The sequence below is a fragment of the Aotus nancymaae genome, unplaced genomic scaffold, assembly GCF_030222135.1.
Source record: "Aotus nancymaae isolate 86718 unplaced genomic scaffold, 86718_ANA_hifiasm-v0.15.2.pri h1tg000028l, whole genome shotgun sequence".
NCBI classification, from domain to species: Eukaryota; Metazoa; Chordata; class Mammalia; order Primates; family Aotidae; genus Aotus; species Aotus nancymaae.
The window spans coordinates 17,341,242-17,365,353 of record NW_026988441.1 but is presented as its reverse complement, the minus strand read 5'-3'; the positions used below and the strand labels follow the sequence as shown (position 1 = coordinate 17,365,353).

The window sequence follows — 24,112 nt, the reverse complement described above, 5'->3', positions numbered from 1 at the left end:
TGTGGGGCACAGTGACTCACGCCTGTAATCCCAGCACTTTGGGAGGCTGAGGCAGGCAGATCTCTTGAGGCCAGGAGTTTGAGACCAGCCTGGCTAACATGGTGAAACCCCATCTCTACTAAAAATACAAAAAATTAGCCTGTGTGCTGGCAGACGCTTGTAATCCCAGCTACTGGGGAGGCTGAGGCAAGAGAATCACCTGAACCTGGGAGGCGGAGGTTGCAGTGAGCTAAGATTGTGCCACTGCACTCCAGCCTGGGTGACACAGTGAGACTCAAAAAGAAGAAAGAAAGAGAGAGAGAGGAGAGAGAGAGAGAGAAAGAGAGAGAGAGAGAAAGGAAAGGAAGAAGGAAAGAAGGAAGGAAGAGAGGAAAAAAGGAATCAATCCTCTTACTGGCTGCTTTATTATGAAGCCTGTTTTTAAAATCACTTTTATTGAGATATCATTTATGTATAATAAAAATGCGCCCATCTTAAGTGTACAGTTCAATGAGTTTTGACAAATCTGTGCACCCCTGCCACCACCACCACAATTGTGATATAGAATATTTCCATCACCTCAGAAAGTTCTCCCATGCCTTTTTGCAGTCAACCCTCCTCTCATGGCCCCAGGAACTCTGCTGTGTTCTCTGCCACCATTGATTAGTTTGTCTGTTCTAGAATGTCTATAAAGGAAAGCACACAGTATGTATTCTTTTCCTCTAGTTTCTTTTGATTGTCTGTTTATTTTAATGCTTAAAGAGCATACTTATGTTTACACATGTCAGAGTCTATGCCTCCTGTGGTAGATAACCATGGGAAATAATAAAAGAATAGGTAGGATACAACATGGGTTCATAAATTCCACTTATTACTAGCTATTTCAGATGTCATGGAATGCAGAATGAACAGAGTCTTTTCCCACTTCTGAAAACTTTACTTCATGAAGCACTTAGGGACCCTCAGAATAGCATTTTATTATTTGTTTATTTTTTGAGACAGAATCTCACTCTGTTGTCCAGGCTGGAGTGCAGTGGCATGATCTCTGTTCACTGCAACCTCTGCCTCCCGGTCTCAAGCAATTCTCGTGCCCCAGCCGCACAAGTAATTGGGACTACAGGCGTGCACCACTACCCCTTGCTGATTTTTTATATTTTTAGTAGAGATGGGGTTTCGCCATGTTGGCCAGGCTGGTCTCGAGCTCCTGACCCCAGGTGATCTGCCCGCCTCAGCCTCCCAAAGTGCTGGGATTACAGGAGTGAGCCACCACACCCGGCAGCATTTCATTTTTGAAAGTCATTTACAATCTGCCCTGTGCTTTTGGAGAAGTTTATTTCCTAAAGCCAACCCCAGGATGCACCTTGTTTCTACTCTGGTACCAGCTGAACCATCTTCTGTCACTCAACGCCCTCCATGTCTTCTCCTGACAAAGCTGAGACCCTTTGGGTTTTATGGAGCTCACCTAACAAGCTTGGCCCAGGCTGCAATAAGAGGGACCAGTGGAGTATACATTCCTGCAGGTGCGGGACACGGGGGTCGAGAGGCTCTCACACCAGATGTCCCCTGAGCTCAAAGGGCAGAGAATCGAGTTCCAGAGTGTCCGAGTCTCCTGCCACCTGATCATAGATTCCTCTTGGATCCTGATATGTGTCTTCAGGCCAGAGGAGGTCCCAGGGGCCCTGAGAGGCAAAAAGTGGAGTTAGAACCATGGAGAGATGTCCTGTAGGTCTTCGTCGAAGATCTGGGGGATACACGCCCCTGCTTAACTTCCCAGGAAAAAATGTTTTAGCCTTTTTTTCTCAGTGAAAATCCCATACAACATTTTAGCTTTTACTAAAACCCCAACATATACAAAAAGGAATGTGATGATAATGAATGCTCATCACGAACCCCATGTGCTTATCACCTAACTTCAACAATGTCAGGCTGGGAACAGTGGCTCATGACTTTAATTCCAGCGCTTTGAGAGGCCGAAGCAGGAGGATTGCTTGAGGCCAGGAGTTCAAGACCAGCCTGGGAAATATAGTGAGATCCTATATCTGCAAAAAATAATTTTTTTTTCTTAGACAGGATCTGGCTCTGTCACCCAGGCTGGAGTGCAATGGCACAATCTCAGCTCCCTGCAACCTCCACCTCCTGGGCTTGATCTGTCCTCCTGCTTCAGCCTCCTAAGTAGCTGGGACTACAGGCACGAGCCATCACACCCAGCTAATTTTTTTTTTTTTTCTCTTTTTAGAGACGAGGTTTCCATTGTTGTCCAGGCTGGCCTCGAACTCCTGAGCTCAATTGATCCACCTGTCTCAGCCTCCCAAAATTCTGGGATTACAAGTGTGAACCACTGCACCCAGCCTATAAAAAATACTTTTTAAGAATAGCTAGGTGGCCGAGCACAGTGGCTCATGCCTGTAATCCCAGCATTTTGAGAGGCCGGAGTGGGTGGATCACGTAAGTTCAGAAGTTCAAGACCAGCCTGGCCAACATGGGGAAACCCTGTCTCTACTAAAAAGACAAAAATTAACCAGTGTGGTGACACACACCTGTAATCCCACCTACCAAGGAGGCTGAGGCAGGAGAATCACTGGAACCTCACCTGCAGTGAGCCAAGATTGCACCACTGCACTCCAGCCTGGACGACAGAGCAAGACTCCATCTCAAAAAAAAAAAAAATTAGCTAGGTGTGGTGGTGAGTGCCTGTAGTCCTAGCTACTCAGGAAGTTGAGGTAAGAGGATTACTTGAGCCTAGGGGGTTGAGGTAAGAGGATTACTTGAGCCATGATCGTGCCACTGCACTCCAGCCTGGGTAACAGAGTGAGACCCTGTCTCAAAAAGAGAAAAAAAAAAATTAGTATCAACCCTTGGTCAATTGATTTATCTATATTTCTACTTTATTCTCCTCCCTCACTAACTGGATTATTTTGAAGCAAGTCCAAGATATCCAATGATTTCATGTTAGAAAAATAATGTAAATATCAGAAACATAAAACCTTTAGGCTGGGCATGGTGACTCATGCCTGTAATCCCAGCACTTTGGGAGGCTGAGGCAAGTCAATCACTTAAGGTCAGGAGTTAGAGACCTGCCTGGGCAAAAGGCTAAACCCCATCTCTACTAAAAATACAAAAATTAGCTGGACATGGGGGTACATGCCTGTAATCCCAGCTACTCAGGAGGCTGAGGCAGGAGAATCGCTTGAACCTGGGAGGTGGAAGTTGCAGTGAGCTGAGATCGTGCCATTGCATTCCAGCCTGGGTGACAGAGTGAGACTCCATCTCAAAAATAAATAAATAAAAATTTTAAAATGAAAACTTTAAAAGTCCATGTTATCAGCTATGGCAATTGTGGAATGTAAGTTATGATTCTATTGTCTTATGAATTTCCAAAATAGTTCTCTCATCATAATAGAAGAGAGAGAGGAAAAAAAAAAGATCATGAAGCATGGCCCTTACTGGGGATGTGTTTTGTTCTAGAGCTGGGAGAAAATTATTGTTTTAGTTCAGCAAGCTTTAGAGCAGATTGGCCTGTGCTCCAAATATGGCCTGCAGCCTGCTTTTTTTTTTTACTGCCCAAGAGCTAAGAATGGTTTTTCACTTTTTGACTGTTGGGGGGAAAATGAAAAAAGATAACATTTGTGACATGGAAAAATTGTATGAAGTTCAAATTACAGTGTCTAAAAATAAAGCTTTGTTGGAACATAGCCACACTCATTCATTTATGCATCGTCTGTGGCTGCTTTTACTTTACAGTGGCAGAGTTTGCGTAGAGTTTTGAGGAGGACCGTATGTCCCACACAGCCCAAAGCATTTACTATCTGGCCCTTTTCAGAAAAAGCCTGCAGCCTCCATCTGCGCTTTAGAGGGTGCATATGGTCCAGCACCATGGACAGCGCTTTGCGCCACGCTGGTGCGGAGTTAGGATCCGACAACAGTGCCGAGTTTGGGAGGTTGTTCACAGAGATAGAGGGAAATCCTTGGCGCACAGGCGCCAAGGCCACACAGGAAATGAGGAGTTCTATCCCATCTCCCTGACTGTGCAGCAGTGGGTGGGGGTTGGTTGGTGGTCAAAGTGCCTGTCTTGTTTTTGCCTGCACAGCTACCATCTTCATTTCCCTCTGGGTTCTCTGTCCCTCTCCCATTCTCACCCCAGTGAACCGAGTGGGGCTTGTCCCTACTCCCTGATCCCATAACTGACCCAGGCCTCTCTTGTTAGCATAATCCATCCTCTGACTCAGGGATGAGTTCAGCGATGAGAATGTGACACAAGCTAGACCAATAAGTGTCAGCGTTGGGCATTTGGGGCCACTGGAAAAATTATAAATCTTTCTTTGAAGATTTCTAATCTCGTAGGATACAAATCTATATTTTCTAGGTACATTTTTTCCCTTTCTTTTTTGAAACATGATCTTCCAGGCTGGAGTGCAGTGGCACAATCAGGGCTCACAGCAGCCTCAACTCCCCTGGCTCAGGCGTTCCTCCTACCTCAGCCTCCTGAGTAGCTGGGACCACAGGCATGTGCCACCATGCCCAGCTACTTTTTTTTTAACTTTTTTTCTTTTTTTTTTTTTTGAGATAGAGTCTCGCTCTGTTGCCTGAATGCAGTGGCGTGATCTCAGCTCACTGCAACCTCCGCCTCCAGGTTCAAGTGATTCTCCTGCCTCAGCCTCCCAAGTAGCTAGGATTACAGGTATATGCCACCACACCTGGCTAATTTTTGCATTTTTAGTAGAAACGGGGTTTCAGCATGTTGGCCAGACTAGTCTTGAACTCCTGATCTCAGTGATCCACCCACTTTGCCCTCCCAAAATGCTGGGATTACAGGCATGAGTCACCGTGCCCAGCTTAACTTTTGTTTTTGTTTTTGTTTTTTGAGATGGAGTCTCCTTCTGTCACCAGGCTGGAGTGTAGTGGCATGATCTTGGCTCACTGCAGCCTCCAACTCCCTAGTTCAAGTGATTCTCCTGCCCCAGCCTCCCAAGTAGCTGGGATTACAGGCATGCGCCACTGTGTCCGGGCAATTTTTGCATTTTTTTTTAAGTAGAGACAGAGTTTAACCATGTTGGCCAGGATGGTCCCGAACTCCCAACCTCAGTGATCTGCCCGCCTCAATCTCCCAAAGTGCTGGGATTACAGGTGTGAGCCACCACACCTGGCCTAACTTTTATTTTTTTAAGAGATGGGGTCTTATTATGTTGCCCAGGCTGGTCTCCAACACCTGGGCTCAAGTGATCCATCTACCTCACTCAGCCTGCTGAGATTAAAGATGTGAGCTGTGACCACACCTAGCCATAGAAACATTTTTTAGGGAGAAAATTCTGGGTCCAGCTCAGCCTAAGGACAATTCTATGCCTTGATTTTTCAGTTGAATGGGCCCCCAAATTCTCTCATTCTCTCTCTTTAACCAGTGGAGTAGATATGGCTAATTATCTTTAAAAATGCTTGTCTGTTTCCTTCCACAGTAGCCGAATTGTAGCAAGGCATATGGCTGCCAAGCAAGACCATATTTCACAGCCTCCTTTGCAGTCAGGTGTGACCATGTGACCCTATTCTCGCCAGGGGAGTGAGGGCAGAGTGGTGTGCACCATGTCTGGGCCTGGGCCACAAGGCAGGGTTGTGCCTCCTCCACATTCTTTCACCTTTTCCCATGGGTTGAACCCCCAGTGAACAGGCTCATTCTTGTAGACTCAGGTGACTTGAGCAGGGCCACTCACGTCTGACTGTGAAAAAGAAATAGACTGCCTTCTCTTTTTTCAGAGACAGGGTCCTGCTCTATTGTCCAGGCTGGAGTGCAGTGCCTCCATCATGGTCCGCTGCAGCCTCCAACTCCTCAGCTCAAGGGATCCTCCTGGCTCAGCCTCCTGAGTAACTGGGACTACAGGTCTGCACCTTCGTGCCTGGCTCATTTTAAATTTTTTTGTAGAGATAAGTCACTATATTGCTCAGGCTCATCTCAAACTCATGGGCTCAAGCAATCCTCTTGCCTTGGCCTCCAAAAGTGTTGGGATTACAGGTGTGAGCCATCATGCCCAGCCAACTGTCTTCTTTAAGCCACTAGATCACAGTCAGGCCTCTGTCACAGCAGCTAGCTGGCCCTAACTAATACAAGCAGTAGGAGGTGGGATCCCAGCACTAGCCAGGAAGGATGGTTGCTGATGCAAAGCTCCTCACCATCTGCACTTCATCATAGAGGGGTCCGCAGGCTCCAGATGGGGGGTATGTTCTTTCTACCTCATCATACAAGTGCCCAGGAAAGGCCATATCCTCATCTTCACCTGTGAAACCTGGAGTTGGAGTGGAAGGGAGACGTGAGCAAGGCACCTGGTCCAGGTATCAGGGGTACCTCTGAGGGGGGAGTCCTGATGTGATCCTAACTCACCTTGGGAATAAGACACCTCCTCTTGCATTGGGGGCAGCTGGGGTCTGAAGTCCCTCAGGGAGCGGTAATACGGCTCTGCCTCCATTGTGCTGGCCTGTTCCCCACACGCAAAACAGACAAAGCCCTTTCCATCCTCTGGCCCCATGGTCCCAGGAAGGGCCATGATCAACCTGATGCTAACAGCAGGGTTTCAGTCCCCGTCGGTGCCCTGACTGTGGGCTCACCCAGGCCTCCCACACTCACCGTGGAGCTCTGAGTGTCCCGCTCCCCCGTCCACTGGCTCTCCTCATATTCATTCTTGACTCGGTCCTCCTCCGACCTTCCAGGATGCAGGTGTGGTGGGGGGGCAGTTGAGTGCTGGCCCTCCCCTACCCACCACCCCCAAACCTCCTCCCTCAGAGCCTTCTTTACAGAAAAATATCCCCACTTACCCTGCCTCTGTCTTCTCTGAGATGCCTGAAGGAAACAGGAATAAGGGGCTCAGGGACCCCCATACAACTCCCCAACCCCGGCCCCGGGAAGACCTTCAATATGCAGCAACCCCAGGGTTCCCCATCACCCTCAGGTCTCCACCCTGGCAGGGAAGGGTCTCTTCTTACCCTCAGCAAGAAGCCTGAGTCTCCGCTGCCAGAGGAGCCCCCCGACGCAGGAGGCATTGGAGAGCAGCAGAAGCCCCGCAGCAGCCAACAGCACAGGCAGCAGGGGCAGCCCTGAGGGTCCTAGGGGTGGAAGATACCCCTCAGTGAGCTCCAGACAACAGGCTCCAGGCCAGGAGTGGGGCTACTCAAGAAAGCCTGGCCCTGACCAAGTCCCTCCCCCAGGGTCAGAGAAAGAGATGGACAGGAGTCTCTGTGCCCTACCCTTCTGCCACCCAAGGGCAGGTGGCAACTTTCTCAAGTCAAGCCATTAGCGAAACATCTTCCCTTTACCTGAACACTGCCCATGGACTCAGGAGGGAGCTTTAGCTCCTTAGCTGAGCACTGAAGACTTTCTGTGATCCGGCCCCTTCCCATGCCTCCAGCCATGCCCACCAAACTTTTTTTTTTTTTTTTCTTTTTAGACAGAGTCTGGATCTGTCTCCCAGGCTGGAGTACAGTGGCATGATCTCAGCTCACTGCAACCTCTGCCTCTTGGGTTCAAGTGATTCTCCTGCCTCAGCCTCCTTAGTAGCTGGGATTATAGGCACCTGCTACCACGCCCAGATAATTTTTGTATTTTTAGTAGAGACAGGGTTTCGCCATGTTGGCCAGGCTGGTTTCAAACTCTTGACCTCAGGTGATCTGCCCACCTCAGCCTCCCAAAGTGCTAGGATTACAGGTGTGAGCCACTGCACCTGGCCCCTTTTTTTTCTTTAATTAAGATGGAGTCTCACTCTGTCTCCCAGGCTGGAGTGCAGAGGCACAATCTCGGCTCACTGCAACCTCCACCTCCCGGGTTCTAGTGATTCTTCCTCAGCCTTCCGAGTAGCTGGGACTACAGGCACATGCCACTGTGCCCAAATATATATAAATATATATATTGTATTTTTAGTAGAGACAGGGTTTCACCATTTGGCCAGGTTGGTCTCGAACTCCTAGCATCAAGTGATCCACCCACCTGAGCCTCCCAAAGTGCTGGGACTACAGGCATGAACCAGGGTGCCCGGCCTCAAATGACTCCTTTTCACCAACTTCCATTCCAGCCAATATCAGGCTAACCTGGCTGCTGTATCCCTGAGGACAAGGCTGAAACCCTCTGTGCCGGCATCTGCTGGGTGGCCATTTCCCCTATCTTCAACTATCGGCACTTTATTTTCCCAGGGAAACAGCCACTCCCCACTCTCAGTCTTGGGCTCAGGCAGGACTCCACAGCGGGCACATGACCTAGCCTGGCCAATAAGAGTCTCCATTTTCCTCTCCACAGTGATTATTTAGACACAGCATTTGACCAAACGTGTCTTTTAAACAAAACATTTAGGACAATTCTACTAGCTGTCAAGAAGATGGAAGTGGAGGAGGGCTTCTCTGCCCCGCTGATTGAAGAAACTCAGAAAGAAGCCACCACAGATGAAGGAAGGTAAAGTTGAGAGAGGGTGAGAAAGAGATCGCTGGTGAGATTTTTGAGCACCTGAAACCGGTCACACTTGGAGTTTTTGATTTCATGTACCAAGCTTTTTTTTTGAGACAGGGTCTCACTCTGTTGCCCAGGCTGGAGTGCAGTGGCATAAGCTCAGCTCACTGAAGTCTCAACCTCCTGGTCTCAAGCAATCCTCCCACATCAGCCTCCTGAGTAAATGGGACTACAGGCATGCACCACCACGCCTGGCTAATTTTTTTGTTGTTGTTGTTTTTATAGAAATGGGGTTTCACCATGTTGCCCAGGCTAGTCTCCAACTCCTGGGCTCAAGTGATCTACCTGCCTCAGCCTCCCAAAGTGCCGGGATTATAGGCATGAGCCACCATGCCCAGCCATGCTATTCTTTTCAGTGTTGACAAAACAGCTGCATTTCTGTCACTTGCAACCTTTTTCTCAGGCTCTGGAGGGGACTGTTTGCCAAACGGTTGTAATCCTCTCCTGGTATTCACATCCTTGAGTGCAGGGCCTTTCCACACTGATGCTGAGTGGAGCCATGTGACTTGCTTTGGCCAATGAAACAATAGCAACTGTGACAAAATTAGCTAGTAAATTGGCATGTACTCCCTCTTGCTGCTTTTGACCCCTGTGACCACCTCCATGGAAGAAGCCAAGGAGGTACATGTGCCCAGTCATCCCCATTGTTCCAACCAAGAGCAGGACAACTGTCAGACGTGTGGGAAGGGGGCCATCCTAGACCGCCCAGTCCGGTGGAGCTGCCAGCTGACTGCAGAGATGATTCAAGCCAGCCCAGACCAGCACTGTTCCGCCAGCCTCAGCATCAGGAGAAAGAATGTTGCTATAAGCACCCGTGATTGGGGTGGTTCGTTATACAGCAAAAGCTAACTGATGCAGGCTTCTTACAGGACACGGAGTCAGTTAATTCTTTCGGAATTAAACTAAATTTGGAAGACAGGAAGATTTATCACTCCAGGCAAGAGGAAGATCTAAGAAAAAAAATTACTGGACGTGGTGGCTTATGCTTGTAATCCCAGCACTTTGGGAAGCTGAGGTGGGTGGATCGCTTGAGGTCAGGAGCTTGAGACCAACCTGGCCAACATGGTGAAACCCTGTCTCTACTAAAAAAGTATAAAAATTAGCCAGGTGTGGTGGTGGGTGGCTGTAATCCCAGCGACTCGGGAGCCTGAGGCAAAAGAATCACTTGAACTCAGGAGGTGGTGGTTTCAGTGAGCCGAGATTTCGCCGCTGCTGCACCCCAGCCTGGGCAACAGAGCGAGACTCCATCTCAATTAAAAAAAAAAAGGGACGATCTAAGGAGTCTGCAAGTCTGCAGGGACCAAACTAAGTTGTTGTTTTTTTTTTTTTAATTTGTTTGTTTTTTGAGATAGGGTCTCTCTCTGTTGCCCAGGCTGGAGCACAGTGGCTCAATCATAGCTCACTGCAGCCTCCAACTCCTGGGCTTAACGAAATCTTCCCACCTCAGCCTTCTGAGTAGTTGGGACTACTGGCACATGCCACCACACCCAGCTATTTTTTAGTTTTTAATTTTGCAAAGATGGAGTCTCGCTAGGTTTCCCAGGTTGGTCTCAAACTCCTGGGCTCAAATGATCACATGCCTTGGCCTCCCAAAGTGTTGGGATTACAGGCGTGAGCCACTGAACTCGGCTAGAACTAAGTCATTAAGGGGCAGAGGAGGTAGGGTCAGAGACCAGGAGGTTCCATCCTCAGGGGACATAGGAGGGATTAGGGGACTGAGGACTTGCCTGCAGTCGGCTCTGTGGGTAGCTGGTCTTCAGGTTCTCCAGAAGGCTGGTCCAGGCCTGGGGGGTAGATATAGAGACTGTGACTTAACACTAAGAATCTGAGATAAACTTTACATGTTTCTCAGCCTCTTCTTAAGCTTATTAGACTCATGGGAACTGGTATATGGCTGCTTATGAATATTTCAAAGAGAGCCAGAAATTGCTGATAATAATGACAAAATGTTAATAGCAATTCTAACAGTGGTGCTAATGCTAATAATGATTTTTTTCTTTTTTTCTTTTTTTAGACTGAGTCTCGCTCTATTGCCCAGGCTGGAGTGCAGTGGTGCAATGTCAGCTCACAGCAACCTCTGCCCGGGTTCAAGCATTTCTCGGGCTTCAGCCTCCCCAGTGGCTGGGATTACAAGCACACACCACCACACCCAGCTAATTTTTGTATTTTCAGTAGAGATGGGGTTTCACCATGTTGGCCAGGCTGGTCTCAAACTCCTGACCTCAAGTGGTCTGCCCACCTCAGCCTCCCAAAGTGCTGGGATTACAGGTGTAAACCACCACGCCTGGACAATTTTTCTTTTTAAGAGGCAGAGTCTCACTTTGTCGCCCAGGCTGGAGTGCAGTAGCATGATCACAGCTCACTGCAGACTCGAACTCCTGGGTTCAAGCTATCCTCCCGCCTCAGACTCCTGAGTAGCTGGGACTACAGGTATGCACCACCATACCTGGCCAAAAAATTAATTGTTGATGAGCACCTTAGCTGTGCAAGGTCCTTTTCACCTGAATGATCAATTTGTTGAGTTAACTAAAAAAGACTTTGTGCTGTCAATCTCTTAATAGAGGTACAAGTTCTAGAGCAAAAGAAGCAAGTATCATACTTTATGTTTTAGCGTTCAAAGGGAAGACTGAAATGGGGTGGGGGGAGAGCAGAGAAGATTGTAGGGATGAGAAAGTGTCCTTACTTCCACAGAGAAAAAAGCTGCTCTGTCAGGAAGAGGAAAACAGAAAGAAGAAGCTTGCCTGGGGTAAAAGAAACAGAAGGTAAGGAGTATTTCTTTAAACTAGCATTTAGATAGCTCTTACTTTGCAGTGGGCCCTATTTAAACACTTTAGGTATATTAACTCATTTAATCCTCACAGCTCCCTAAGATAGACCTTATTTTCAGAAACTGAGCTAGCCGGGCATAATGGCTCACACTTGTAATTCCAGCACCACTTTGCAAGACTGAGGCAGGTGGATCACTTGAGGTCAGAGTTCGAGACTAGCCTGGCTAACATGGTGAAACCCCATCTCTACTAAAAATACAAAAATTAGCCAGGCGTGGTGGCATGCACCCAGCTACTTGGAAGACTAAGGCAGGAAAATTGCTGGAACCAAGGAGGCAGAGGTTGCAGTGAGCTGAAATCATGCCACTATACTCCAGCCTGGGTGACAGAGCAAGAATCCATCGCAAAAAAAAAAAGGAAGAAAGAAAGAAAGGAAAAGAAAAAAGAAACAGAACCACAAAGACTTGTGCTATACCTTATTTTTTATTTATTTTATTTTATTTTATTTTGAGATGGAGTCTACTCTGTTGCCCAGGCTGGAGTGCAGTGGCACAATCTCGGCTCACTTCAACCTCTGCCTCCCAGTTCAAGCAATTCTCCTTCCTCAGCCTCCCGAGTAGCTGGGACTCCAGGTGTGTGTCACTACGCCCAGCTAATTTTTGATTTTTTAGTAGAAACAGAGTTTCACCATATTGGACAGGCTGGTCTCGAACTCCTGACCTTGTGATCCGCCTGCCCTGGCTTCCTGAAGTGCTGGGATTACAAGTGTGAGCCACCGCGCCTGGCCAAACCTTATTTTTAGAAACTAAGACACTTGCCTAAGGTCACACATCTCGGAGACAGCAGAGAGGGGATTTGAACCCAGACTTCTCTGAACCAGGCTCTGTGGGATTAACCACTACAATACTGTGCCTATCAGAATCATAACATATTCATCACATTGAAGGAATTTGTCCTTCTCATCCAAAGTTGCTGAATTTATCAGAATAAAGTTATTCGTAGTATTCCCTAATTATCCTCTTAATGTCTATGGGATCTGTGGTAACATCCCTTCTTTCATTCCTGTCATTGGTAACTTGTGTCTTCTCTCTTTTTTTTGTCGTAATCAGCTTTATAAACGTTATCGATTTTTTTCAAAGAACCAGTTTCTGGTTTCATTGACTTTTCTCTATTGCTTTTCTGTTTTCTAATTCATTTACTTATGTTCTTACCTTTATTATTTTCTTCGTTCTGTTTACTTTGGGTTTAATTTGTTCTTCTTTTATTAGTTTCTTAAGATGAAAACTTAGAATATACATTTGAGGTCATTCTCTCTCTCTCTCTTTTTTTTTGAGATGGAGTCTCACTCTGTTGCCCAGGCTGGAGTGCAGTAACATAATCTCAGCTCACTGCAACCTCCGCCTCCCAGGTTCAAGCAATCCTCTTGTCTCAGCCCCCTACTAGCTGGGATTACAGGCATGTGCCACGACACCCAGCTAATTTTTGTATTTTTAGTAGAGACGGGGTTTCGCCATATTGGCCAGGCAGGTCTCAAACTCCGACCTCAGGTGATCCACCCACCTTGGCCTCCCAAAGTGCTGGGATTACAGGCATGAGCCACCGCACCCAGCCGGTTGTTTTCTCTTTAAAAAAAAAAAATCTAGGCCAGGCACAGATTTTTGTAAACTGTGCTCACACCTGTAATCCCAGCACTTTGAGAGGACAAGGCCAGTGGATCACCTGAGGTTAGGAGTTTGAGACCAGCTTGGCCAACATGGTGAAACTCTATCTCTACTAAAAATACAAAAAAATTAGCCAGGTGTGGTGGCACACAAGAACAAAACTCCATCTCAAAAAAAAAAAAATCTAATATAAGCACTTAATGCTATAAATTTTCCTCTAAGTACCACTTTAACTGCAGCCTGAAATTGTTATATGTTTTCATTTTCATTTAATTCAAACTATTTTCTAATTTCCCTTGGTCATTAAACACAGTCAGACAGTATTGTATGGGTTGTGATTAACACTGGTCTCAAGTTCATCTGTCTGAGTTTCAATCTCATCTCTATCTGTTACTAGCTGTGTGACCTTGGACAATTTGCTTAACAGCTCTGGGCCCCTGTATCTCATCATAAAAGGGGAATAGTATCGACTTCACTATGCTACACTATGCATTCTCTGAGGAACACTCCAACCTGCCCAAGTTTCCCTTCCCACCTGGGGTAGTAATGGGAAGCTGGGTCCCCTTGTCAGCCAGTCCGCTGTCCCCCAGGGCATTGCTGGCCAGCAGCCAGACCCTGTATCGTGTAGAAGGCTGCAGACCAGTCAGCGTGAAGGTGGTGGCCTGGGGTGGTAGGACATCCACATAGTGGAACCCTGGAGTCTCCAGGGCCTCATACCTGCAGGACAGAGAGGACAGTAAGTTCAGGGAAGTGCCCCAGCCCATATTGGCTGCCACCCCTTCCTTCCTATCTCGACGAGGACCCACCTGATGCGGAACCTCTGCGGCAGTCCCCCATCAAAGCCAGGCTTCCACTCCAGCCCCACGGAGTGCGGGGTCAGATTCACGACCTTCAATCCTGATGGAGGGTCAGGGCGGCCTATGGAGGGAAAGATGGGGAAGCAGTCAGAGGACACAAAAGAATTCCAGAAGATTCCGTCCAGGTTTTCCCTAGGAATGATTTTAAATATAGAATCTCTTCTGATTCTTCATGGTGTAGTCGTGTTCTATAAGGTCACTGTGGACACTGCTCTGACAAACACCAAACTGTTCCTGTGATCCCAGCACTTTGTGAGACCAAGGTTGTAGGATTACTTGAGCCCAGGAGTTCGAGACCAGCCTGGACAACACGGTGAGACCCTGTCTCAAATTAAACATTAAAAATTAAAACTAATCTTAAAAAGAAGTAAGTGAAAACAAAACCAAAAGAAACAGCAAAAAAAAAAAAAAAAAAAATTCAAGACCAAACAGTTGCTTCTTTGGGAAATGCAGGGTTAGGTTTCTTTAAAGGTCTCGTCATAGCATTTGCATCAGGCAATCGATACGTGATGCTGTTTTTTTGTTTTTTTGAGACAGAGTCTTGCTTTGCCGCCCAGGCTGGAGTGCAGTGGTGTGATCTCAGATCACTGCAACCTCCACTTCCCAGGTTCAAGCAATTCTCCTGCCTCAGCCTCCCAAGTAACTGGAATATTACAGGCATGCGCCACCACGCCCAGCTATTTATTTATTTGTTTGTTTGTTTAGTAGAGAGGAGTTTCACCATATTGATAGCCCAGGTTAGTCTGAAACGCCTGACCCCGTGGTCTGTCAGCCTCCGCCTCCCAAAGTGCTGGGATTACGGGCGAGAGTCACTGTGTCCGGCTAATCCTAGTATTTTCATATCACTTAGGAAGAGAAAGGATTCTGTTTCCTCTGGAAATTCTAATAGATTCACTATGAGGGACCTTAGAATAAAGTCAACACAGAGAAATGCAGACGTAAGAATAAAGAGGGCTTGGTTTGATGACTCACACCTGTAATCCCACCACTTTGGGCGGCCAAGGTGGGCGGATCACCTGATGTCAGGAGTTTGAGACCAGCCTGGTCAACATGGTGAAACCCCGTCTCTACTAAAAATACAAAAATTAGCCAGCTGTGGTGGTGGGTGCCTGTAATCCCAGCTACTCTGGAGGCTGAGGTGAGAGAATTGCTTGAATCCAGGAGGCAGAGGTTGCAGTGAGCCCAGATCCCGCCATCACATTCCAGCCTGGGTAACAGTGAAACTCTTTCAAAAAAATCAAAGAATGGAAAGTTGCTGATGACAGCTAAACCTAGATCCAGCAACCCCTGAAAATCTACTTTTCAGTTGCTTGAGCCAATAAGTATCCCCTCTCCATCTTTTTTCTTTTCTTTTCTTTTTCCTTTGTCTTTGTGTGAGTTTCCCTGAAGATTCGGTCTCCATTAGGATTTTCAGGGCAGGCAAAAACTCCATCCTCACACATACACAGGTTCTCCGGTTTCAGGAACACGGCAGACCAGGGCCAACAAGGGACGTGGGAATCAATCCAGGGAGCACCCCCTCCCCAACACCCTCACAGCCTCTCCGTACTGATGCTGACGAGTTGAATGTTAGTGTTGTCCGAGCCAAGGGGGTTGGTGGCTGTGCATGTGAAGAGGGCATAATCCTGGGCTGCAGACACGTTGGCAATGGTCAGGAGGCTGCTGTGGACACCACCCTGGTGGTAAGTGTGCTCCGTGTACCTAGAGAGAAGGTAGGGCACCTCACCCATCCATTCACCCAACTACTTAGGCTTGGAACCGTCTATCCATCCATCTATGCATTTAGCCATCTGCCTATCAATCCATTCATCCATTTATCTTTCCATCCACTCCTCCATTCATTCACTCATTCCTCCACTCATTTGTTTTCCTTCTCTGCACCCTTCTCTGCAGGGACTCAGGGAGGGGAAGTGGGGCTGGAGGTCCAGTCCTGGGGCTGGAGTGCTGCCTGACTGGGCCTGGGCTCACCTGGGATCCTGGAGATCCAGAGGGATCCCGTTTTTGGTCCAAGTGAAGACGATGTTGGGGACACCTCGGGCACGGCAGTGGAGGGTGGCAGAACTGGTGCTGTCTCCAGCTGCAGCCACTTTTGTTAGGGGAGTGGGGTGCTCCACCTGGGGGGCAACTGGAAGGGGATGGGGAGTCAACATGAGCTATGTGGAAGACAAGAGGCTGTGGGTTCAGTGGCAGGTCTTGAAGTCAGGAGTTTGGGTGTCACCCACATCTGACAACAAGACGGACCAGCCCTCGTGCTGGAGGCGCCACCCCGTTGTCCACGATGCACTGGTAAGCGCCAGCCTGGGCCAGTTTGGCATGGTGAATCCGCAGGCGCCCCGTGGGTCCCTTGGATATCTTCTCCATGTCATCCAGGCTCTGGTCCTCCTCATCTTCTCCCTGGAGGCCCAAGACTCAAGAGTTGGCCTCCCATTCTAGCCCCAGATCCGTCACCACCCAAACTGCCCCTTCTGTAGCCTCATTCTCCTAGCCACAGTCACCCTCCACAGAGGTATTGAAGAAAAAAGATGGATTTACTCAATCCATCTTTTCATCCACCAATTCAGGCAACCACTCACCCAACCACTTATGCTTGGAACCATCTATCCATCCATCCATTCATTTATCCATCTGCCTATCTATCTATTTATCCATTAATCCTTCCATCCACTCATCCGTTCACTCACTCATTCCTCCACCCGTTTGTCTTCCTTCTCTGCACCCATGTACCCACCCTTGTAGCTCTCCACCCATTCACACAACTATTCCCTCATGCTTGCACACCCATAAATACATGCATCTGTTCAGCCATTTACCCAGCTACCTATTTATCCATCTCTCCATTGATCTATCCACCCATCAGTTCATCCATCATCCTTCCATAGATATCTTTCCTCTGATGGATGGTAGATCCATCCATCTACCCTTTATCTATCCACTAATTTTCTCATTCAATCACCTTCCACCCAACCACTCACCCATTTATCCATCCTTTCACTTGTTCATATATTCTTCCGTCCACTCACTCATTCATCCACCTGTTCATCCACTTACCTACCTATGACCCATCTATCCAAAATGAATGGATGGATGAGTGGCTAGACAGTCACTCACCTGGCTGTCTAGCCATCCATCCATCCATTCATTTTGCCATCAACAGTTATTGGGTCTGGGAGCATGCCCTGATGAGTATATAGTTATACAGGGTCACACACATGTGGTCCCCACTCCCAAGGAGTTCAGTCAAGAAACCACAACCTCTTGACCCGATGACCTCCATTCACCAAAGACTGAGTCCTCACCAGTCTTTCCCAGCTGAACATGCCCGGGAGGATGGGATTGGCATCAACAGTGCAGACTATGTCCACAGAACCCCCGATGTTCACCTCAGTGGGGTCCTGGAGGGCACGGATGGTGGGAGCATCTGGTGGGAGATGGAAGCTTGGGGAAGGCTCTTGGGCCCCAGGTGGGAGGGATGTCTTAGGGGTTCCAGGAAAGTTATGAGTGTGGACAAAATCTGCCCTTGATACCAAGGAGTTGGAGGAGAGTTCTCAGGGTTAGTGAGGTTCTCTCCACCTTCCACTATGCCTCTGTGATAGAGTGGGTTGGGTGGGCTTCCAGAATTGTGTGTGTGTGGGGTGCTTCTACAGTGGGTTCCCATCCCTTATGGGAGCAGCTTCCGTGCGTAGGTGGACCCCCTCTCTGGGCAGAGATTCCACACTGGGTCTGTCTAGTGGGAGGGGTTCCGGGGTGGGCGTGGTTACACCTCGGCTGGGACCACTTCCAGAGTGGGAGGGTTCCAGAATGGATGGCTATCCCTGGGTGGGCGGAGCTCCCACAATGAGGAGACTCCACGTTGGGCAAAGTTCCTTGGGTGGGTGTGGTTTCCTTGGTGGGCGGGGCTCCCAGGGCTACCCCGGTTCCCAGAGTGAGGCAGAGGGAGGCGGGGCTCACAGTGCACGTCCAGCCGCACCAGCGCTTCCGCGGTTCCCTCGGAGTTCTGGCAGTGCAGCTGATAGAGGCCGTCGTCCGCGCGGGTCACATTCCACAGCTGCAGAGCCCCGCTGGACAGGATGCGATGCCGGGGGCCGCCCGCTGGGGAAGGTCAGAATAAGGGAGCTGGCAGGCCTTCCCATCCCCGGGACTCCTCCCCATGCCCACTTCCCGCACCTGGACTGAGGCGATAGCCGCGGAAGGTCCAGTTGAAGGCCTCGGGGGCGGGGTTAGCGGACACGGACACGGGCAGCAGCGCCTCGCCTTGCTCCACCGCGGTCACCACCAGCACCTGCTCCCCCAGGAACTCTGGACGGTCTTCAGAGGGGGCGCCGCAGGGAGTCAAGATTGTTGTTAAGGTCAGGGTCAAGGACAGATTGGAGATCAGGCACAGGTTCAAGGGTTAAAGTTGGGGTCACGACCGGGTTTAAGGTTGTGGACAAGGTAACAAGTTCAGAGCTGAGCTCAGGGGTAAAGTTTGGGATAGATTAGAATACAGTTTAGGAAAACAGTAGAAGTCAGGGTCAGGTTGAAGGAATTGTAAGAGGGGTCATGATAGGGATCGTGGTTAGGAAAGAGAACAAAGGCAAGATGGCAGTGGGCAGGATAGGACTTGGCCCAGGACCACGGGTCAGGATGAAGGTCGGGAGTTTCAAGTTTCAGGATGGGGTGAATGATAGAATGATAGTGTCAAAGTGAAGACCTGGGCCAGGCGCAGTGGCTCACGTCTGTGATCCTAGCACTTTGGGAGGCTGAGGCAGGAAAATCACTGGAGCCAAGGTGCTCAAGACCAGCCTGGGCAACATAGAGTCAGCCATCTCTATTTAAAATTAGAACTACAAAAAAATCAGCCTAGCGTAGTGGTATGTGCCTGTAATCCCAGCACTTTGGGAGGCCAAGGCAGGAGGACTGCTTGAGCCCAGGAGTTCAAGAGCAGCCTGGGCAACATAACGACCACCCCCCTACCTTGGTACAAGTTGCTACAAAAAATAAAAATAAACTAGCCAGATGTGGTGGCACACAGCTGTAGTCTCAGTGACTGAGGAGGCTGAGGCGTGAGGATCACTTGAACCCAGGAGTTGGAGGCTGCAGTGAGCTATGATTGTGCCACTGCATTGCAGCCTGGGCACAGAGGGAGACTCCGTCGAAAAAAATAGAAAAAAAGTGAAGACCCAAGGAGTAGTTTAGGGTCAGGAAGGCAACAAGAGGGGCTTTCTGGCCGGGGCACATACACAGCACGTTGAGGCGATAGAAGGAGCTCACGGTTTCACGGAGCTCGGCGCTGTGGGCGCGGCAGGTCACGCGATGGCCATGGTCACGGGATGACACTAGCAGAAGGACGCTCCTGGCTGCGGCAGAGCCTTTGAAAGGCGCGCTCCGGGGCGGGGCGGCCACGCCCTCCAGCCTGTGGACCCGTCCGTGGGTGGTGGAATCAGGTCAGGGCTGGGAGCAGAGCCAGAGGCTGGAGAGAGGCTGGAGAGAGGCTGGGGCGGGGGGGGGGGCAGGACACGCGTGGAGGGGGCAAGGCCAGACCAGAGAGGGGGATCCCTCGAACTCCCACCTCTCCCCTTCCTTGTCCCAGGACAAATTGACCGGCGGGTTGCTGCTGACGCTGATACATGTCAAGTTTAAAGCGTCCCCCGGGCGCAGTGCAGATGCGTTGGCCAGGATCGTCACGTTAGTTGGGGGAACTGGGAGAGGGGTTTGGAGGAGCGAGACTCAGAGGTTCGGGGCGGCCTGGTCTGCGTCCACCCCGCCTGCACCGCCAGGCTCCGCCCAGTCTCGGGTACCCCACCGGGCTCCGGCCCGCACTGCTCGGGTCCAGGCTTCTTCGCTGGGTCCCTGCCCCACCTGGCTCTGGCTCTGGCTCTGTTCCCCTCCCCCACCCACAACGCCGAGCCCACCCGTGTCGAGTCCGCCCCGGGCCTCAGCTGTGCGCGCCGTCCCTCACACTGCACCGCCAGCTTTGTGGACGCGCTGAGCTGTCCCGCCTTGCACGTGAACTTGGCCTGGTTGTCCGACGGCCCTGTGACCAGCACCAGCTCGCGGGAGAAGGTGCTCCCAGATTTCTCCACGCTGCTGAGCTGCACGCGCCGCGGCTCCTGCGGCAGCCGCGACTCCTGTGGCGGCCGCGACTCCGTCACGGTGCGCGAGTCCTGCGGGCGGGGAGTGACTGGGGGCCGCGGGTAGCCCTGCCGCTTCCACCAGCCCCGACCCCCCACCCCGCCCACTGGGTTGGTGCCGCCAGCCCAGACAAAGCCTTTCTGTGATAAGGAAAAGCACCCCCATCAGTGCCACCCGCCTAGGGCAAAGCGGCGGGGAGTGGAACTGAGCGACCCCCGCCCTGGAATCTCTCCTGCCTCCCCGGGCCCCTGTGCATGGCGGTTTTGAGGATCTGAATCCGCCTTCCGTCCCACGCCCCGCTCCCGCTCCGCCTCCGCAGCCACCTGAAGGCCCTCAGCGCACTCCTCAAAATCGATTTCTGCTGTGTTTACCCAACACCACGTGCTGGAAACTCCCTTGAAATTCCCAAGCCTTTCCCAGAATTCCTCAGTTCCTATTTATTTATTTTGAGATGGAGTCTTACTCTGTCACCCAGGCTGGAGTGCAGTGGCACAATCTGGGCTCACTGCAACCTTTGCCTCCCAGGTTCAAGCGATTCTTCTGCTTCAGCCTCCTGAGTAGCAAGGACTACAGGCGTGTGCCACCACACCTGGCTAATTTTTTGTATTTTTAGTAGAGACGCGTTTCACTGTATTAGCCAGGATGGTCTCGATTTCCTGACCTCGTGATCCGCCTGCTTCGGCCTCCCAAAGTGCTGGGATTACAGGCGTGAGCCATCGCACCCTGCCAGTCCCTTTTCTTAAAATTCCCCCTGTCCTCAAAGATTTCCCTTGAAATTTTCCTTAATTCAGTGTATTTCCATGGATTTCTTTCTTTTTTTATTATTGCTGCTGCACAAATTAAACTTTCTATAGATTTCTGAATCTTTCCTGATATTATATCTTATGATCTCAGTCTCTTAACAGATTCCTTTGTATTGCCCAGATTCTCAGCACTTCCCCAGAATTCCATCCAATTAAAATAAAATTCCATTGTCATTTCTATAATTCCTAGTCTCCCCCCCAAATTTGCACCTAGCTCCCTAACTTCTCATGATTTTCCCAGAATTCTGTTAGGCTTCTCTTTCATTTTAATGAAATTTCATTTTCTTGCCTCCAAATTCCAAGAATTCAATTTAGTATTAATGAATTTTCAATGGTGTGGACTTACTAGTTTTTCTCCAAATTTTCTAGAATTGTCTTTTTTTCTGGGATTCCAAACCTTTTCCTAAAATAACTGACATTTCACCTGAATTCTCAGATTTTTCACCTGAATTTTCTTTAATTTTAATGGAATTAATTACCTTTTCTCTAGAATGCCTAATCTTGATTCAGAATTTCAATGTTTATCCTAGAATTCTCACTGTTTCCCCAGAATTTTCCTTGGATTCCATTTAATTCTCATGGTGTTTACATCTTTCCTGATTCCCTGCCTAACCTCAGAATCTCTAGTATTTTTCAAGAAATTTAATCTTTTTCCAAGGTTGCCCAAGATTCTGAAGGAGAGAAGGGGTCTGGTTCTTCCCCCACATTCCTGGCCACCCCCATAGCCCTGGCATGGCACCAACCTTGTACCAGGTGAGGGAGGGTTCTGGGTTGCCCCCGACGGCCAAACACACCAGCCTCACCCGGGTCCCAGCCCGGAGCTTCTGCCCCTCTGGGGGACCCTCAATCCACAGTTTCTGGGCAGGATCTGTGGGGAGAGGCAGGAAGAGTGGCTTTTTCTCTGGGCTGGGTCCTGAGGCCTGGGGGCATTTCTGGGCCGGGCCAGGGGCTCACATTTTACATTCAGGGTGAGTGACTTCTTAAAGGTGTCCTTGGTGAAGGCCTCACTGAAGGCCTCACATGTGAGGGTTAGACCATTGTCCTCCCTCCGCGCCAGGAATGTCAGGTTGGACATGGAGATGTGACCGCCATGCAGTCCCTGGCAGGGAGTGAGCTTCAGACGTGGGGACCACAGCACCCCCATCCATCATGCCAGAGGCCTGAGTCCATCCCAGTCGCCAGCAGGGACACATGAGACATCTCTACCTCCCCCTCTGTTGGACCCATGGTCCTCAAGGAGAAAGCTCCCCAGGCTGCAGGACCCACCCTCTTTGCAATCCACAAGTCATGCCCTCATCCCCCCTCAGCCCCCTCCATGCTCAGACCCAGGAGCCTGGCCCCCGCCTCACATCCATGACCGTCTCCTCCGTGGGCAGCAGCTGGCGCCAGCCCAGCCACCATCGGAGCAGGACCCGCGGGCGACTGGACTTGCTGACACAGGAGAGCGTCACATTCTTGTTCTCAGCCTGGGAGGCAGATCCCAGGATAATAATGGCACTAGGGGGAACTGCAGGGACAGAGAGCAGACACTAAGCTGGGCTGGATTTCTCATGGACCAGCCCCAACAGACCAACAGAGGACTGGAGACAGATGCTGAGATCTTTGGTATCCAATAGGCATAATTTGGGGGCACACACAGATGGCTCTCTGGGGCACGGACTGACAGGTGGGCAGCTGGCACCAGGACTCACAGGTGACCTGCAGCGTGATGCCACGCTCCTGGGTCCCTGCAGATACACTGTTGTGGGCCTCACAGCTGAGTCGCGCTCCGTGGTGTTCTGGCCTCACGGTCATCACCAGCACACTGCGGGCCACCGCCTGGGTATGCTCTGTGCCCCATGCTGTGGACACCGGCTGGCCATTCTGGAGACAGGGATGGGCCTGGGCCAGCTCAGGACCAGTTCCCAGACCCTGCTACCCCCTTAGTCCCCATACCCGCATCTGCCCTCACCTTCAGCCACTGCAGTGTGGCTAAGGGATTCCCCCCTCGGGCCACGCACGGCAGCTCCAAGCTCTGTCCTGCCCGCACATGCCCCTCATCCTGGCCTGGCCACTCGATGATGGGGGGTCCTGGAGGGACTGGAGGACATCAATCACTCAGTGGGCCTGGAGTAGCCCATCCACTCTTTCCAGGCTCCACAACCTACTTTTGAACCCCCATGTTTCTTTGAGTGCCTGAATTTCCATAATCTCTGTGATCCCCGCAGACCCCCCCAATGCCCACTCCCCATCCTCAGCACCTCTAGTTGGCTCAGTTCTCCACTTACACAGAACATTCATGGTGAATGAGGCCTTGATGGGGGCATCCAGTGCTGGGCTAGATGCCTCACAGACCAGCAACTGCCCATTATCTGAGCTCTGGGGTGTCACCCTGGGATGAGAAGTTGGGATTCTGGAATCAGTCATCATCTGAAATTTGGGGAGTCAGGGAGAAGAGGTAGGGATGCCACTTCTGGTCCCCACACCTGGTCTAAGTCCCCGTGCTGATCTCCTCTGGGATCCGGCATTCCATGGGAGAGATTTTGGGGGTGAGCAGTGAGAATTGGAGCCGAGAGAGACCCACATCTGACCAAAACTTTAGTGCTTGGGCCTCTGGAACTGAGGTTCCCATGAAGTTTTTTTTTTTTTTCTTTGAGACGGAGTCTTGCTCTTTCACTGGAGTGCAGTGGCATGATATCGACTCACTGCTACATCCATCTCCCAGATTCATGCTATTCCCCTGCCTCGGCCTCTTGAGCAGCTGGGACTACAGGCACGTGCTACCAAGCCTGGCTAATTTTTTGTATTTTAATAGAGACGGGGTTTCACCATGGCCAGGATGGTCTCGATAGCCTGACCTCATGATCTGCCCATCTCAGCCTCCCAAAGTGCTGGGATTACAGGTGTGAGCCACCGCACTTGGCTTTTTTTTTTTTTTTTGTCTTTGAGACAGAATCTCTCTCTGATGCCCAGGCTGGAGTGCAGTGGCATGATCTCAGCTCATTGCAACCTCTACTTCTCTTGTTCAATGATTCTCTTGTTCAAATGATTCTCCTGCCTCAGCCCCCTGAGTAGTTGGGAGTACAGCACACGCCACCACGCCCGGCTAATTTTTGTATTTTGTTTTTGAGGCGGAGTCTCACTCTGTCGCCAGGCTGGAATGCATTGGCATGATCTCAGTTCACTGCAACCTCCACCTCCTGGGTTCAAGCGATTCTAGTGCCTCAGCCTCTCAAGTAGCTGGGACTACAGGCACACACCACCATGCCCAGCTAATTTTTGTATGTTTAGTAGAGATGGGGTTTCACTATGTTGGCCAGGATGGTCTCAATATCCTGACCTCTTGATACACCTACCTCAGCCTCCCAAAGTGTTGGGATTATAGGCATGAGCCACATGTTCAGCCTTAATTTTTGTAGTTTTAATAGAAATGGGTTTCAACATGTTGACCTGACTGATCCCAAACTCCTGACCTCAG

General features: G+C 50.0%; 1 protein-coding gene across 2 annotated transcripts in view; it reads right to left on the bottom strand.

The window, feature by feature from the left end:
* The window catches only part of NPHS1 (NPHS1 adhesion molecule, nephrin), a 34,154-nt gene that overhangs the window by 7,646 nt on the left and 2,396 nt on the right, over positions 1–24,112 (bottom strand). The window contains exons 6-30 of one of the 2 annotated variants that reach the window (XR_010344290.1): positions 22,923–23,026; positions 22,607–22,734; positions 22,347–22,518; positions 22,005–22,162; positions 21,610–21,754; positions 21,399–21,523; positions 19,680–19,884; positions 19,290–19,419; positions 18,961–19,133; positions 17,906–18,046; positions 17,690–17,830; positions 17,038–17,159; positions 15,964–16,135; positions 15,710–15,866; positions 15,291–15,442; positions 13,691–13,802; positions 13,420–13,601; positions 10,183–10,239; positions 6,946–7,065; positions 6,778–6,802; positions 6,590–6,665; positions 6,347–6,440; positions 6,139–6,251; positions 1,442–1,658; positions 559–665 (exon numbers count right to left, since the gene is read on the bottom strand). Coding sequence is in view for 1 of the 2 variants with exons in the window: in XM_012437656.2 (XP_012293079.2) it covers positions 1,527–1,658; positions 6,139–6,251; positions 6,347–6,440; positions 6,590–6,665; positions 6,778–6,802; positions 6,946–7,065; positions 10,183–10,239; positions 13,420–13,601; positions 13,691–13,802; positions 15,291–15,442; positions 15,710–15,866; positions 15,964–16,135; positions 17,038–17,159; positions 17,690–17,830; positions 17,906–18,046; positions 18,961–19,133; positions 19,290–19,419; positions 19,680–19,884; positions 21,399–21,523; positions 21,610–21,754; positions 22,005–22,162; positions 22,347–22,518; positions 22,607–22,734; positions 22,923–23,026 (3,136 nt within the window). In the remaining variant the exon portion in view is untranslated. Of the gene's footprint in view, positions 1–398; positions 1,659–6,138; positions 6,252–6,346; positions 6,441–6,589; positions 6,666–6,777; positions 6,803–6,945; positions 7,066–10,182; positions 10,240–13,419; positions 13,602–13,690; positions 13,803–15,290; positions 15,443–15,709; positions 15,867–15,963; positions 16,136–17,037; positions 17,160–17,689; positions 17,831–17,905; positions 18,047–18,960; positions 19,134–19,289; positions 19,420–19,679; positions 19,885–21,398; positions 21,524–21,609; positions 21,755–22,004; positions 22,163–22,346; positions 22,519–22,606; positions 22,735–22,922; positions 23,027–24,112 lie in introns of those variants that run through there. The other variant, XM_012437656.2, reaches the window with a different exon arrangement.